Below are 17,986 nucleotides of genomic sequence, written 5' to 3' on the forward strand. Positions count from 1 at the left end.
GGAAACTTGTATGTCCAAGTGGACACTCCTGCCACATAAACACACATATATATTCGCTTTTATTATGTGTAGAGGTAGATATATTCTGACTTTCTACCCGTATGGACAGATCTTTGCAGAGAGGTAACAACATCATCATCGGGTTGTTGTAGGTTTTTCCGAGCTATATGGCCATGTTCTAGAGGCATTTTCTCCTGACATTTCGCCTGCATCTATGGCAAGCATCCTTAGAGGTAGTGAGACCTCACTACCTCTGAGGATGCTTGCCATAGATGCAGGTGAAACGTCAGGAGAAAATGCCTCTAGACCATGGCCATATAGCCCGGAAAAACCTACAACAACCCAGTGATTCCGGCCATGAAGGCCTTCGACAATATATTGATCATCATCAACAACAAATATTATTTATTGCCCACCTCTCCTGATAGCTCGAGGTGGAGTACAACACAATCAAAAACATAAAAATCAAAAACATACAATAAATTACATAGATAAAAGCACAAAAACTTGCACCAAACACAGATACAAAATTGACATATAGTAGTATTATGATATTTAGTATATCACTTGCACTGGATCAGTGTCTGCTAACTGAAATTAGGATAATGAATAAATACATACATGTTTATTTTATTCTAAGCATTACCTCTTTAACAGTGACATCATTTACTAGGAATCTTTAAGGAAATTTGACAACCAAATTAACAGCTTAAGTACACACACCAACATTTGTGTGTGATTGTGTGTTTATCTTTCAAGGACCAGATGGAACCTATTTTCAAAGAGTGCGAAGAAAAGTCTGTTTAAAAAAAAAAACCCGAAGTGACTGTAAGAACAGATGTATCTCACAATTCGAGTCACATATCTTGGCATCTGTAATTGAGAGAATCAACACATATATCCAAGTGAAAGTCAAGTATTTAATCCGAGGTCAGACTTGACAGTTTCTGCAATCAGAGGTTCGGACGTGCCAGCCCTGTAGGGGTTGGCTCATTTGGTTACAGAGATTGGTTTGCACTGCATTTGGTTGTCAACCAAGCCATTCATTTTCACATGTGCAAATGCTGAAATTAAGCCTGACCTCTCATTTTAGGTGTTTTGTACGTGCAGGCTTAGCAATTTCACAGCTTTATTATGCCATAGAAAGCCTATCCTTCTCTGGTGATCTTTATAAAATTTTGGAAATCACAATTATCATATTCATATTAATCCTTATACGATGATGTGTGTATGTGTATATGTATCTGTCTGTCTATATCAGGGGTCCTCAAACTTTTTAAACAGAGGGCCAGGTCACAGTCTTTCAAACTGTTGGAGGGCCGGATTATAATTTGAAAAAAACATGATTGAATTCCTATGCACACTGCACATATCTTATTTGTAGTTCGGAAAACACTTAAATGCAATACAATAATTAAAATGAAGAACAATTTTAACAAATATAAAATTATTAGTATTTCAATGTGAAGTGTAGGCCTGCTTTTGGTTGATGAGATAGAGTTGTTGTTGTTGTTGTTGTGTGTTTTCAAGCTGTTTCAGACTTAGGTTGACCCCGAGCGAGGGCCGGGTAAATGACCTTGGAGGGCCGTATCCGGCCCCCGGGCCACAGTTTGAGGACCCCTGGTCTATATCTATATAATAATAATAATCCTTTTTTTCTACCCCGCTAACATCTCCCGAAGGACTCGGTGTGGCTTACAAGAGGCCGAGGCCCAACACATCAATAAAACAACAACATAACAAAATACAAACAATAAATAAACTCATAAAACAAGCAATAAACATTAAAACAATAGCAATAAACACTAGACAATATGACACATTTAAAAACTAAGGCCGGGCCAAATGTAATGATTAAAATTTTTAAAATGCTGGGCATGACAGGTGAAATGGATAGGTTTTTGGAGATAGGTGCGGTGTGCAGACAATCTTAAATCTCTAGTAAAATGCATTTGGGACATGATGCTTGGAGTTTCCTATTCTGGGAAGGCACACTGGAACAACCACATCTTCAAGCTCTTCCTAAAGATTGCCAATGTTGGGGCTTGTCTGATGTCCTTGGGGAGAGAGTTCCAGAGTCGAGGGGCCACCACGGAGAAGGCCCTGTCCCTTGTCCCCACCAATCGCGCTTGCGACGTAGGTGGGATCATGAGCAAGGCCTCTCCAGATGATCGAGGGATCGTGTGGGTTCATATACGGAGATGCAGTCACGCAGGTAGGCGGGCCCCAAACCGTTTAGGGCTTTGTAGGTAAGCACCTGCACCTTGAATTGGGTCCGGAAAATGAACGGCAGCCAATGGAGCTCCTTAAACAGGAGGGTTGACCTCTCCCTGTAAGAAGCACCAGTTAACAACCTGGCCGCCGCCTGTTGGACCAGTTGGAATTTCCGGGCCGTTTTCAAGGGCAGCCCCATGTAGAGTGGATTACAGTAGTCCAATCTGGAGGTGACTAAGGCATGGACCACCCTGGCCAGATCCACCTTCACAAGATACGGTCGCAGTTGGCGCACGAGTCTCAATTGTACAAAAGCCCTCCCGGCAACTGCCGACGCCTGAGCTTCAAGCATAAGTGATGAGTCCAAGAGGACACCCAAACTGCGGACCTGTGACTTCAGGGAGAGTGTAACCCCATCCAGCACAGGCTGCCACCCTATACCCTGATTCGGTTTACGATCAACCAGATGGACCTCTGTCTTGTCAGGATTAATCTATGGGATATATATGGTGTGCATATACACACACACATCTGATGAAGTAAAATTCCTAATCTTATGTTAGAGCCAGCACAGTGTAGTGATTTGAGCACTCTGAAGACCAGATTCAAATCCCTACTGAGCTATAGAAGCTCACTGGGAGACCTTGACAGAGTCGCAGTCCCTCAGCCTCCAAGGAAGACCAAGGCAAACCACTCTGAACAGATCTTGCTAGGAAAATCCCATAATAGATTCATTTTAGGCTTGCCATAAGCCAGAAATGACTTGAAGGCATGCAACAACAACAATATCCCAACATCCCATGTTAAAGATATTCTACAGCCAAGAACAAGGCTTGAACATCTGTGCCCTGGAAATTGGGCTTCTGGGGCCACAATCTTCACTTCTTAGATCAAAGAGTATTGGCTACAGATGGCTTATTCTTCACAGGGAGGCCAGAAGGATTTCTTTGGGAAACGCATGGTGAATATGATCAAAAGGACTTGAAACTAAGTCCTGATGATATCTCAGTCAGGTACAAACTCTAAAAACCAAATCTAAATGTCTATATACGAATGAACAGAGTTTGGGAAATAAACAGGGTTGAAGTCCCAGTGCAGGAAGGTACGGTAATTACTATTTTATATATTTATATTTACATGATTCCAATGAGGAAAATAAGACATTTGAAGGATATGATCTGCTCAAAAAGAAAAGATAGGGACTGTGGTGCAGCTGGCTGGGAGTCAGTTGCATTAAGATCACTACTGACCAAAAGGTCATGAGTTCGAAGCCAGCCCGAGTCGGAGTGAGCTCCCGACCAAAACTGTGTAGCTTGTTGTCGAATTTTGCAGCTGAAAAGACAGTTGCATCTTCCAAGTAATAAAATTAGGTACCACTTTGTGGGAAGGTTAATTTAACTGATTTATGAGGCCATAAAAATCTCAAGGAGGTATGCAAGGAATGAGGAAGTGACAGCTCCCCTGGTGGCCAGAAGCTGGAATGTTAAATAGCCTCTGAGTGTCTGGGTTGTTGTAGGTTTTTTCGGGCTGTATGGCCATGGTCTAGAGGCATTCTCTCCTGATGTTTCGCCTGCATCTATCGCAAGCATCCTCAGAGGTAGTGAGGTCTGTTGGAACTAGGAAAAAGGGTTTATATATCTGTGGAATGATCAGGGTGAGACAAAGGACTCTTGTCTGCTGGAGCTAGGTGTGAATGTTTGAACTGACCACCTTGATTAGCATACAATGGGCTGACTGCCTGGAACAAACTTTTGTTGAGAGGTAATTAGATGTCCCTGTCTGCTTACTCTTTAATACTGGTAGCCAGATTTTGCTCATTTTCATGGTTTCCTCCTTTCTGTTGAAATTGTCCACATGCTTGTGTATTGAAACATTCACACCTAGCTCCAGCAGACAAGAGTCCTTTATCTGCTGGAATGAGGAACTACGAAAAAGGGTTTATATATCTGTGGAATGACCACAGATATATAAACCCTTTTTTGTACTTCCAACAGACCTCACTACCTCTGAGGATGCTTGCCGTAGATGCAGGCGAAACGTCAGGAGAGAATGCCTCTAGAACATGGCCATACAGCTCAAAAAAAAACTACAACAACCCAGTGAATCCAGCCATGAAAGCCTTCAACAATACTCTGAGTGTCTCTCTATATATGTTGTGTGTCTATGGCATTGAATGTTTGCCATGTATATGTACACTGTAATCCGCCCTGAGTCCCCCGTGGGGTGAGAAAGGCAGAATATAAATACTGATAATTAAATAAATAAATAAAGAGGGTAGCATTGTATTTCAAAGATTTGTACAGAATCCACAAGAGTGCTCAAACCTGGCAACTGATGAAACACAAGACCTCTTCTAACTCTATGATTTTGTGATATGATGATTCTCCTTTGGATTCTCACTCTCACTTGCACCAGCCAGCATGGCCAATGACCAAGGAAGCTGGAAACTCAAACCCAACAACCACTGGAGGGACACTGGACCCCCACCTGTGCCCTAGACAATGGAAGAAAGCTGTACAGTTATAGATCCTATAGATCTATAACTGGTACAGTTTTCTTCCTTTGTTAGTTTATGGAATGATGGCTATAATACACAGCATAACTATCATGAATGCGATGGGATTTTTTAAGACGTTTTGGAATTAATACTTTTATACATACATGCCACTTGAACTTCTGATTTCCTTTGCAAGAGTGCTCCCATTCGGTTCCTCACGACACATTGATAAAAACCAGCATCCGATCTTTGCAAGGATGGAATGAGATACCTGCAAGGCATTGAGACAGAGCAATTGTAACACATTTAATTTCAGTAGGTATTCTCAAATATTATCTATATTTATTTAGTACATGTTATCTTAAGTTCAGCCAGTTCCCAAGTTATGAACAAGATAGGTTCTGTGGGTTTGCTCTTAAGTTGAATTTGTATGTAAGTTGGAACAGGTACATATTAAGTATATCTCCAGCCCCTCTCTCTCTATGTGTGTGTGTACACATACACACAAACACACATATATGCTTTGAATAGCCTAAGGAAGGGTTAACACCTCTGTGATGTTTGCTTTCCTGTCTATGTCCCCAATCCAATCCCTGATAATTGGATTTTGAAAAATGTGGTTTGTTGTGGAAACAAAGATTGTTGCTAAAGCTTCAATGGAGACACCTTTTCCCCATAGGAGTGAATTTCCCTTCTGAGAGGTAGATTTCTCCTACTTCCTGTTGTCAAACCTTCATTTGTCACTATGAGTCATTTCTAAGTTGGATGTTTGTACCTTGGGAACTACCTGTACTCAAACAAGACCTATATTCGCCCGTAAGGGCTGAGAATGGCGGTTAATAAGTGCATCAAATAAATAAATAAATATATTCAAATGTTTTCATGAAACTCTTCTAATTTTTCACATTAGTTCCCATCCCCATGATGTTCCATCCTTGTTTTGTACTGTTCTGGTCTATATGTGTGTGTTTGTGTGTGTGTATAGATAGATAGATAGATAGATAGATTTTAATATAAATGTTATTGTATTATCAATATTTCATTTTTTATGCTTTATGTCTAAATGTTATTTTTTGTTTATATTTTAATTTGATTAATATATAGGTTAATATATAGTCATATGCTATTGTCATGCTATTATATTTTGGTTTTCACATGTATGTACGACACTGAATTTTGCCTTTATAATATTCGAAACCACTTTGAGTTCCCCTAGTACATAAATGTAGTGTCTGTGTGTGTGTACCTCAGATGATATGTGTATATATTTGTGTGTTTATGTATGCTTATATGTATTTGTACTTGTGTATGTGTATATATGTATTTGTATGTGTATGTGTTTGTGCTTTACTAATATAATATGATATATTGTATATACATATAATATTTATAATATTATAATGTAATACAATATAGTACTAATAATACAATATTATAATTATATATTTTATATTACATGTAGTATTACTAATAATATTACAATATAATGGTATAGTACAATATAGTAATATATAATACAGATATTGTACTATGCTAATAATATAATATATTGCATGTATATATATATATATCTTGTAAGCCCCTCTGAGTCGCCTTTGGGGTGAGAAGGGTGGCAGATAAATGTTACCCATAAATAAATAAATAAATAAATAAATAAATAAATGTAAACGAGAAAATCTATGTTCAATTATCATGGATTTCTGCTTCCTTGGAGACTAGGACGTGGAGCAATGGCTTCAAACTATAAGAGAGGAGATTCCATCTGAACATGAGGAAGAACTTCCTGACTGTGAGAGCCGTTCAGCAGTGGAACTCTCTGCCCCGGAGTGTGGTGGAGGCTCCTTCTTTGGAAGCTTTTAAACAGAGGATGGATGGCCATCTGTCAGGGGTGATTTGAATGCAATGTTCCTGCTTCTTGGCAGAATGGGGTTGGACTGGATGGCCCATGAGGTCTCTTCCAACTCTTTGATTCTATGATTCTATGATTTCATCTTTTCAAAAGACAGATTGAATGCTTCTTTTTGCTTAGAATTATTATATACACATTTGAACATTTTCTACCACCCAATGTTCCTTCATCTACAAGGCAGTAAAGATACTTTCTTGCCTTCAGGTGAGAAAAAGCAAAACATTAATATGGATGATATCAGGAAAGATATTCAGCAACATAACATTCCTATGGTCAAATTGCACAACAAGAAATGGAACACATAAACATAGCCATAACTTTTTTGGCCAGTAAACAGAAATGAAGTATTTTAATATATTTTACTTCAATTAATTATTGGCTGCCCTTAAGTAGAAACTCTTAATGATTTACAAATTAAAAAATAAAGTAAACAACATCTGCTCCAGTGGCTTGCTTTTATGCCTGGTGGCTCTTTGTTGCTGTTGGAAAATACCCCACTAAAAAGGTATTATAATATAATGTGTTAGGCTTGCAATACCTCAACTGCCCCTCTTCCCTTCCTCTCACCAACCCTTCTTTCCACATCACTGGTAGATATTAAATTCTGCTGCTTAAAATCAGGTGTTTTTGAAAAACTGGAATTTGCATCACTACACTTGGTAAATTCCCATTGGTTCAATGAGTCAACACTAATTAGGACTAGACCTGTCAGTGGCTTATGATACTGTGAACCACCGCCTCCTCCTGAGAAAAATGTATAATATCACAAAGGACGACCACCTCACCCGCCTCATAGAAAACCTGCTACAAAACCGGAGCTTTTTTGTTGAGTTCCAGGGCCAGAGAAGCAGATGGCGGAAACAGAAGAACGGCCTGCCTCAGCGGAGCGTGTTTGCTCCATCCATGTTCAACATCTACACAAATGACCAGCCACTGCCAGAAGTGACAGAGAGTTTCATCTGTGCTGATGATCGTGCCATCACCGCTCAAGCAGGGAGCTTTGAGATAGTAGAACAGAAGCTTTCTGAAGCTCTAGGTGCTCTTATTGCCTACTACAGGGAAAACCAGCTGATCCCTAATCCATCTAAAACACAGACAGAACTCTGTTCTTTCATCTCAAGAACAGAGAAGCACCCTGAGCTCTGAAGATCACCTGGGAAGGAATCCCACTGAAGCATTGCAGAGCACCCAAATACCTGGGAGTCACTCTGGACTGTGCTCTGACCTACAAGAAGCACTGCCTGAACATCAAGCAAAAAGTGGGTGCTAGAAACAACATCATACGAAACCTGACTGGCACAACCTGAGGATCACAACCAGACACAGTGAAGACATCTGCCCTTGCGCTGTGCTACTCTGCTGCTGAGTACGCATGCCCAGTGTGGAACACATCTCACCACACTAAAACAGTGGATGTGGCTCTTAATGAGACATGCCGCATTATCACGGGGTGTCTGCGCCCTACACCACTGGAGAAATTACACTGTCTAGCCGGTATTGCACCACCTGACATCTGCCGGGAAGTAGCAGCCAATAGTGAAAGGACCAAGCCAGAAACATCTCCAGCTCATCCCTTGTTTGGGTATCAGCCAGCATGTCAACGACTTAAATCAAGAAATAGTTTTCATAGATCTACAGAGACACTTGCTGGAACACCTCAGCAAGCGAGAGTCCAAAAGTGGCAGGCTCAAACCCAGCACCTCAATCCGTGGGTGATACCAGATGAGAGACTCCCCTCTGGGCACACAGAAAACTGGGCGATTTGGAAGGCGCTGAACAGACTGCGCTCTGGCACCACGAGGTGCAGAGCCAATCTTAAGAAATGGGGCTACAAAGTGGAATCCACGACATGCGAGTGCGGAGAAGAGCAAACCACTGACCACCTGCTGTAATGCACCCTGAGCCCTGCCACATGCACCAGGGAGGACCTCCTTGCGGCAATACCAGAAGCACTCCAAGGGGCCAGATACTGGTCAAAGGACATTTAATCAACTACCAAGCTTGCAAAATCTGTGGTTTTTTTATCTGTTTGTTTGTTTTGTTCTGTTAGAAATGTAATACAATGGTATGGTTGCTGATGACACGATAAATAAATAAATAAATAGGACTAGAAATTGGATTTAAGTCTGCTTTCTAAAGAATTTTATTTATTAAAAACGAGTTGTAAAAGAAAAACATACACATCCTGATTTGCCTATATGAATGAAAATGAAGACAAAAAGAAAAATGGGTGTGGGAAGAAAAAAGGAAACCTTGATGAGTTTCTTTTTGAACTGCTGATAATAGCTTGCAGGACAATTACATTCCCATCGCATATCTTTAACATAAAGAACAAAGGCTTTTTTAATTGATAGAGGACAAACTACCAGGAGTTAGAGTGCAGCTTCAGCAACATTAGAATGCAGTGTTTCGAGCAGGTATTTTCACCTGTGAAATTGCAAATATGCAAAAGTTTATAAAGTCGTGAAATTGGCACGTCCCCAGAGAGTAATATTTATTTCATTCACCTATTATTCTCATTGCAGCATATATTTATCAACCTCTGAAAATGTATCCACTTGTAATAGGAATCTTAATACATTTTATTTATTATCCGCCTCTTCTAACGGCTTGAGGCGAGGTACAACAAAGTCAAAACATTCAAACATAATATACATAGATAAAAACACACCCATTTTTGTGGCGGCAAAAAAAGCTAATGGGATTTTGGCCTGCATCAATAGGAGCATGGTGTCTAGATCTAGGGAAGTCATGCTCCCCATGCTCTATTCCGCCTTGGTTAGACCACACCTGGAATATTGTGTCCCATTCTGGGCACCACAATTCAAGAGAGATATTGACAAGCTGGATTGTGTCCAGAGGAGGGCGACTAAAATGATCAAGGGTCTGGAGAACAAGCCCTATGAGGAGCGGCTTAAGGAGCTGGGCATGTTTAGCCTGAAGAAGAGGAGGCTGAGAGGAGACATGATAGCCATGTATAAATATGTGAGAGGAAGCCACAGGGAGGAGGGAGCAAGCTTGTTTTCTGCTTCCCTGGAGACTAGGACGCAATGGAACAATGGCTTCAAACTACAAGAGAGGAGATTCCATCTGAACATGAGGAAGAACTTCCTGACTGTGAGAGCCGTTCAGCAGTGGAACTCTTTGCCCCGGAGTCTGGTGGAGGCCTCTTCTTTGGAAGCTTTTAAATAGAGGCTGGATGGCCATCTGTCAGGGGTGATTTGAATGCAATACTCCTGCTTTTTGGCAGAATGGGGTTGGACTGGATGGCCCATGAGGTTTCTTCCAACTCTTTGATTCTATGATACACACACGCACAGACATATAAATACATACACAAAACAGGATACAAATTTAACATACAGAAGCAATAAATCAAAACTCATTATTGATTGACTGACTGGGTAGGCCTGCTGGAAGAGATGGGTCTTCAGTTGGGTCTTACATTTTGATAACTCCTTTAGCTGTTGAATCTCTTCCAGTAGGTCATTCCACAATCTTCTTTCAGGGCCAATGAAGAGGTCCTCTGGGTGACAGTTGCCAGTTGGGTTGGAGGAAGCGTCTGCCAGAGGACCTCAGTGTCTTAAAGGGCGGATTGTGTGGGGAAAGATGATCTGGGAACCTGGACCCCAGACATGTAGAGCAGCAGTTCTCAACCTGTGGGTCCCCAAGTGTTGTGGCCTACAACTCCCAGAAATCCCAGTTGTTAGGATTTCTGGGAGTTGAAGGCCAAAACATCTGGGGACCCGCAGGTTGAGTACCACTGATGTAGGGCTTTAAAGGTCAAAAGCAACACTTTGTACTTTGCCCAGTTTGTAACTGGCAACCAGTAGAGTGACTTTAATAGGGGTGTCATATGCTCACTCCTAGATGTTCCTGTAACCAATCTGGCTCTGATGTTTTGAACTAATTGGAGTTTTATTTATTTATTTATTTATTTATTACACTTGTATACCGCTAATATCTCAGCCTAAAACGGCGACTCATTGCGGTTTACAACATTTAAAAACAACAATATTCCAATTAAAAATATAAAACACATACATATACAATACACAGTATTGGGCCACCAATACAGACCAATGCATCTCTTAAATTAAAATCATAATCCAATTTCGTTGTCTGTGATTGCCAGTCCTTGATCAGAGATTTCATCGCATTGGATTAGCCGAATGCTTGCTCAAACATCCATGTCTTGAGTTTTTTCCGAAATACTATCAGCGAGGAGGCTGATCTTATCTCTATAGGGAGGGCATTCCAAAGCCGCGGGGCCACCACAGAAAAGGCCCTGTCTCTCGTTCCCGCCAGCCGCACACGTGAAGCAGGCGGGATGGAGAGAAGGGCCTCTCCCGAAGATCTTAGGGTCCTGGTGGGCTGATAGGCCGAGATACGTTCGGATAGATATGTTGGGCCAGAACCGTTTAGGGCTTTAAAGGCCAACGCCAGCACTTTGAATTGGGCCCGGTAGCTAATCGGCAGCCAGTGGAGCTGGTACAGCAGAGGAGTTGTGTGCTCCCTGTGCCCCGCTCCTGTTAGTACCATGGCTGCCGCCCGTTGGACTAGTTGGAGCTTCCGAGCCGTCTTCAAAGGCAACCCCACGTAGTTTTATGCAGTCATAAAACTACGTAGTTTTATGCAGTCACGAAACATACATAAATAAAGTTAGCATTGTGCTGAGTAATACATAATATTAATTAATAGCAATGCCTGCAGATCTTGGTCCACCATATTATATTCCAAAGAAAACAGGATAGGGTTGTTGTAGGTTTTTTCGGGCTATATGGCCATGTTCTAGAGGCATTCTCTCCTGACATTTCGGAAAGAAAACAGGATAGGTTGGCCATAATAAATATTTAGTAGCCCACAAGTACTGGTAGTACCTGATTTATGATGCAAAATATTCGGATGCACTTATTTTCTCAACCTCAAAATGCCATATGAATTATTTCATCTCTCTTAGCACTGAGCTAACAACATACTAAGGATAGCCTGTAATATTACATTAATTAGGTAATGATTTGAGGTGGAAATCATCTGTTATGCAAGCCAATGACAGCATTGATGTTGATTTTAATTGAATTGGATGGTTCAATAATTTGCACCAACATAAAATTATGTAGCAAAATCTCCAAGAATTTATTAGGCTGCTTGCCTTTGAGGTGAAAGCGGAATTTACCCCAGCTCTTCCCAACTAAAAACAAATACATTTTTTGTCTGGAATGATTTCTTCCCAATGATTAAATGCAGTTCCCTGCATATAAATACAAAAACATGCCAAGTGCATCTTGGTTTGTGGCAAGCAATTAAAAATAAATAATAGACCTGAAATATTCATAGTAACATATTTATTTAGGCTTTATTGTAAATTTTGATTATCTTTCCATGCACATCCTCTATGAAAAGATAAACGCTTCAAGGGTTCAAAACAAGTTAATCAAGCCCAAAGCAAAATAAATACGCCTTTCATCATGACCCAAGGAACCCATGTATTATATTTTGTCAAAGCGTTGAGTGATCAAATAGCATTTAAGTATGGCACTGCACCATTTCTCTATAGTAGCACTATGCACCAGTACACTGTTTGCTTTGCATTGTTAATATTATAATACCTGATATTAGAGATTATCTTGTATTTATAATAATTAGCAGCCTGTTCTCCTGTCCCTTTTATTGCTACTTGAACTTTTCTGTAACTCTAGTGACTACTTGTACTTTTCTGTAACTTCTGTTCACCTGGGACATGCCCTTCCAATCTGTTCCATTAACATGAACAATCTGTTCTGTAAATATCAGTGGTTTCCATTGTGTATGTATCTCATTTTTATGGACTGGTTGAAGCACAGTCCCTGTTGATTGAAACAAAAATAGTTGACTCAAAATACGTCTATTTTCTTTTGAGATTCTGTGACAGCTTTACTTGAAAGAATTATAAATTTTAAACTATCTACATAAGACCCCACATTCCACAAACTACAAATGGTAAGATTAAGTGCCTTTAGGCACTCACAGCAATCAGACATCTATACTTCATCAGCAATGAGGGCATATTTTGCATATTTTACTGGAGAAGCAGTGGTTAATTCTGATTCCTGTAAGAGTGAGTTCTTTACTTATAACTGCAATTCTTCAAATGGTGGTCAGTGAATTTATACAAATAATGTGTGCACTCTTATATAAGTGTTTTGGCAGTTTTATTTATTGTGTCAGGAGCAACCAGACAGTTGTATTACATTTTTAACAAAACAAACAGACAAAACACAAAGTTTGCAAGCTTGGTAGTGTCAGAATTTGGTGGTGCACAGCAGACACTGCGTTACAAAATAAGGACTCTGCAGGCTTTGAGTTACAAAGGAAACTAAGTTTTACTAAGCACATTCAATAGACACGTCTTACTACAGCGAGCTACAATTAAGGAACTAGTCAAAATGAAAGTCTCTTCACATCTACTCATCTCTTCTTTCTGAGACCGGTTACTCCCTTCTGTTCCCAGCAAGAGCAAAGATTATCTTACTTCTCTCAAGGTCACATAATCACAGCCTCATGGAATAAACATTCTGCACAGCATTTCTAATACACAGTGGAATCCATCTTGGAAATACATAGAAGCACATTTAAAACACATACATAACTAAATTAATCCTGACAGGTAGTTGATTAAATGTCCTTTGACCAGTATCTGGCCACTTGGAGTGCCTCTGGTGTTGCTACAAGAAGGTCCTCCATTGTGCATGTAGCAGGGCTCAGGTTGCATTGCAGCAGGTGGTCAGTGGTTTGCTCTTCTCCACACTCGCATGTTGTGGGTTCCACTTCATATTTTTGGCAGTAATTTCCCCAGATACTGAAAAAGCAGCTATAGATCTAAAGCTGTGGTTCTCAATATGTGGGTCCCCAGGTGTTTTGGCCTACAACTCCCAGAAATCCCAGCCAGTTTACCAGCTGCTAGGATTTCTGGGAGTTGATGGTCAAAACATCTAGGAACCCACAGGTTGAGAACTACTGATCTAAAGAAAGACAAGACACAACAAGAGAGGATGTTGTGTGAGTTCACAGATGACAACTTGCAGAACAACAGTTACAGTTCAGCAAACTGTCCCCCATTAAGAACATGGTTTCTGTGGTTCACACATATGGGAAACTGGTACAGTACCATAAGCAGGTACCAGAAAGCAGCTTTGCAGATGTCATACAGATGGACCCCTTTCAAAAAAGCAACTGAAACTGCCACTGCTTGTCAAGAGAGATTTCAGATGGGAAAGAGACTGCTTGCTGCAAGTTCATAGGCCAGGTGAATGGATGCCGCAGCCCATTGTGATGAGACAGGAAGTCCTTTTTGGTAGACGAGCAATACAGAAATTGTCTCTGCATCTTCCTGAAAGAACATAGACAATCAACATAGCCCAAAGCCTGGTGCACATCCAATGAGTGGAAAGAATTGTCCAGGTCAGTGGTAGGTTTTTGTACGAATGCTGGAAGAACAATGTCCTGATTCAGATGGAAAGTCTATACTATTTTGGGAGTAAGCAGATATCTGATTGAAGAACTACTTTGTTTAGACGGAAACAAAGATAGGTCTGATCAGCCCTTAGAGTACAAACCTGACCTTCTATCCAAGGTGACTGCTCCAAGAAATACTGTCTTCCAGGTAAGTAAACTGGGGTCACATCAAACCACAAGCTTGCTGAAACCAATTCTAGGTTTCAGTAAGCAGTGAATTCAACCACAGTTGGAAATAGATTGTTATACCCACTCAAGAAGATTTGAACTAGAAGGTCACTGAAATCTGAGGCTTGCCAATACATTAGAAGTTTCGAAAAGCAGCTGACAAAAAGCACTTGAAGGAAGATGGTGGCAAGTTCTTGTTCAACAGGTGACTGAAAAAAATTACTAAATTTTTAAGGAAGCTGGAGAGATGGTCCTTGCACTGCATCCATAATGTGCCTTACTGAGGCAGAGATAGTCTGCAAGTTTGGGTGCCTCACTCACCCTTTGTGGATGGTGAGAAGATCTGGATTGAGTGATAGCTTCTGATGCAGCCTTTGGCACAGATGTAGAAGGTGACAATCCAAGCAGTAACTAGTAAGCATCTGGCTATGTCCTATTTAATTTTAGTAATCACCCTAGTGATAAGAGGAAATGGTGGGAAAGCATATACATTGGTCCCTCTTCAATTATACTGGAATGAAACACTTCTCAAGTAGTTTTGAGGTGATGCAAACAAGTCTACAGTTGGGTGGCTGTGAGGTTTTTGGGCTGAATAGCCATGTTCCATTGGCATTCTCTCCTGACATTTCACCTGCATCTAGGACCAGCTACTTCAGAGGTCTACTGGAAATGAATGTTGCAATTGACAAATTTGATTAGCATTGAGTAGCATTGCAGCAGCAAGGTCCATCAGTGGGGGTATTTGCATAGAGGTAGCCTGGCTACTGTTTGCCTGGAGGCATCCTTTGTTTAACAGGCACTTGCTTGTTTGATGTCTGGAATTCAAGGAATCAAAGAATCAAAGAGTTGGAAGAGACCTCATGGGCCATCCAGTCCAACCCCCTGCCAAGAAGCAGGAATATTGCATTCAAACCACCCCTGACAGATGGCCATCCAGCCTCTGCTTAAAAGCTTCCAAAGAAGGAGCCTCCACCACACTCTGGGGCAGAGAGTTCCACTGTTGAATGGCTCTCACAGTCAGGAAATTCTTCCTCATGTTCAGATGGAATCTCTCTTTTAGTTTGAAGCCATTGTTCCATTGCATCCTAGTCTCCAGGGCAGCAGAAACCAAGCTTGCTCCCTCCTCCCTGTAGCTTCCTCTCACATATTTTTACATGGCTATCATATCTCCTCTCAGCTTTCTCTTCTTCAGGCTAAACATGCCCAGCTCCTTAAGCCGCTCCTCATAGGGCTTGTTCTCCAGACCCTTGATTATTTTAGTCGTCCTCCTCTGGACACTTTCCAGCTTGTCAATATTCCCGTTTCTGTGTATGTTCTTTATAATTCTGGTAATGGAGCACTTCAATAACCCTTTGAATGAGTCTCAGCTACAAATGTGCACTAAACACAAGAAGATTCCACTGCAACCCAGTTCAGTATTGTCCAGTTCAGGGGCCATCTAATTTGATGCAAACCAGAAGCCAAATGTTGATTCAGAAACTCAAATCCCCATCCTTATGTTTATAATTGTGTAAGTGTGTATTTATACATTAATATAGAAGAAAGTAACAACAAATGTCAATCAATAAAAAAGATGTTCTCTATTAGGTTAAGATATTTTCATTCCCTAAATTTTAATTCTATAGTATCTCTGCTTCTCTGTTCTTTTGCCAATCTCTCATACAAAAACGAGGATGTCGCTTCAATGCAATTGTAAATAATGTAATTGAAAGCTAATTTCATTTACTTGTATTCACTGGAGAAGGCAGTAGTTTCGGTGCCATTATGCAGCCACTTAAATTCCAAAGGCCAGCTTCCTTCTGCCAAACATGTGAGCACAAGCCGGTTCCCTTCTAGATGGATTTGTGGCAAACCTGGTTCCGTCTTGAAATAGGGCGCAACATCATCTGAAATATAAAAAGAACATTTTGGACATGAGGTTACAAAATTCCTTGAGTTACTGTGCCAATTTTCACCAGTACTTATTGCTTGAACTCCATAGAGTCAGTGTAAAACTGTATTTACACAATTCTAATGCACATCTCTCCCCCCCCCCCCCCCCCCAATTACATCGCGAACATTAGGGTGCAAATTACATTTACATAAATCCCTCTCCAAGGGAAAAGTGAGCTCGAGCAGTGTCAAGCTCTGTTCGAATTGCACTCCTTGGACAGGGAACTCAACTAGTCTCCCCAAACCTCCTTTTCCCCAGAGCAAAACAGCCTTAGAAATGTGCCGAAGGGCTACCTGTACATTCCAAAAGGATGGTGCTTGACTCCTAGAGTGGAAAGGAATTCAAGGACATCCAGTCCAACCTCCTGCCATTCAGAACCACACAGTCAAAGCACGCCCGACAGATAGCCATTGAGCCTCTGCTTAAAAACCTCCAGAGAAGGAAGGAAGCTTCACCATCCCCCAAAGCAGCATATCCCGTGCTAAACAACTTGGCTTCCCTCTTTTTTCTCCCTCTGTGACTCTCCTTGGACTTGAGGAAAGGGTGGTGTCCCTTTGTGTCCCTTTGGGGTTCCCAGAAAGGGAGAACAATTGCCATGCTCTTGGGAAGCCATTTTAACCACCATGGTTCAATGATATTGAATACTGGGTTTTGTAGTTTGGTGAGGCACCAGCATTCTTTGGCAAGAAAGTTAAAGTCTTTGTAGAATTAATATTCCCCTGACTTCATACCCTTCAGCTATAGTCATGAAAAGTGATGCCAAACTGCTTCATTTCGACAGTGTGGATGCACCCTATATTTTTCACTGGGTTCTGTTGGGGAGTATTTAGAAGTGCCAAAGCAATTCTTGGCAGAATAGCTTCAGGTCTTCTAAAAACGACAGCTCCCATGATTCCATATCACTGGGCCAAGTAGCTAAAGTGGGCCAAGTTGTTAAAGTGAACTCAAGAACGGAAAACAGAATGCCAACCTTAAAAACTCTGGCATAGACACTGAGAACTGGGAAGCCCTGGCCTTTGAGTGCTCCAGCTGGAGGTCAGCTGTGACCAGCAGTGCTGCAGAATTTGAAGAGGCACGAATGGAGGGCGAAAGGGAGAAGCGTGCCAAGAGGAAGGCGTATCAAGCTAACCCCAACCAAGACTGCCTTCCACCTGGAAACCAATGCCCTCACTGCGGAAGAAGATGCAGAGCAAGAATAAGGCTCCACAGCGACATACGGACCCACAAGAATACTGGAGGACAATCCTCCTCAGAAAACGAGGGATCGCCTAAGTAAGTTAAAGTGGTGTCAAGCTACATTTCTTACAGCACAGATGCACCCCAAGGAAGCTGAGGCAGGACAAACAGTAGAGGCACCCGAGGGAAAGACTATCTATTTCTCTGGTTTTCCTTTCCATCTCTGGAAGCTTTGGTATTTGAATACTTTTGTTTGTAAAAAAGAAGTTCTAAGTGCACAGTATCTGTAAAGCACACCTTTTTGGTCAAATTACAATGAGTGAACTTTTTACTGCTGCACATTACATTTGCCAACAAATACTTTTTTTCAATTTCAAAGTTTTCAAAATTGAGGTGCGCATTACATTCAATGGCACGTTAGATCCAAGTAAATACAGGGCAAATTTGTATCTAACCACTTGACTATGGTTCATAAAATTGTGATGAGCACACAATCTGTGCAGTGATCCCAACACACAAGCACATACATTGCTCACACATTGCCTTATGGTGGTTTGATCTTGATTAGATATTAATGGCTGTTCACGGACAAGGA

General features: G+C 41.1%; 1 protein-coding gene across 5 annotated transcripts in view; it reads right to left on the reverse strand.

Annotated features, from left to right (window-relative positions):
* LOC132772495 (protein sidekick-1-like) overlaps nucleotides 1-17,986 on the reverse strand; it is a 1,018,253-nt gene that overhangs the window by 875,297 nt on the left and 124,970 nt on the right. For all 5 annotated transcript variants that reach the window (XM_067461407.1, XM_067461410.1, XM_067461408.1 and 2 more), the window contains exons 2-3: nucleotides 16,009-16,168; nucleotides 4,876-4,982 (exon numbers count right to left, since the gene is read on the reverse strand). In XM_067461407.1, the coding sequence (XP_067317508.1) occupies nucleotides 4,876-4,982; nucleotides 16,009-16,168 (267 nt within the window). The remainder of the gene's footprint in view (nucleotides 1-4,875; nucleotides 4,983-16,008; nucleotides 16,169-17,986) is intronic.

The sequence above is a fragment of the Anolis sagrei genome, chromosome Y, assembly GCF_037176765.1.
Source record: "Anolis sagrei isolate rAnoSag1 chromosome Y, rAnoSag1.mat, whole genome shotgun sequence".
Lineage (NCBI taxonomy): Eukaryota > Metazoa > Chordata > Lepidosauria > Squamata > Dactyloidae > Anolis > Anolis sagrei.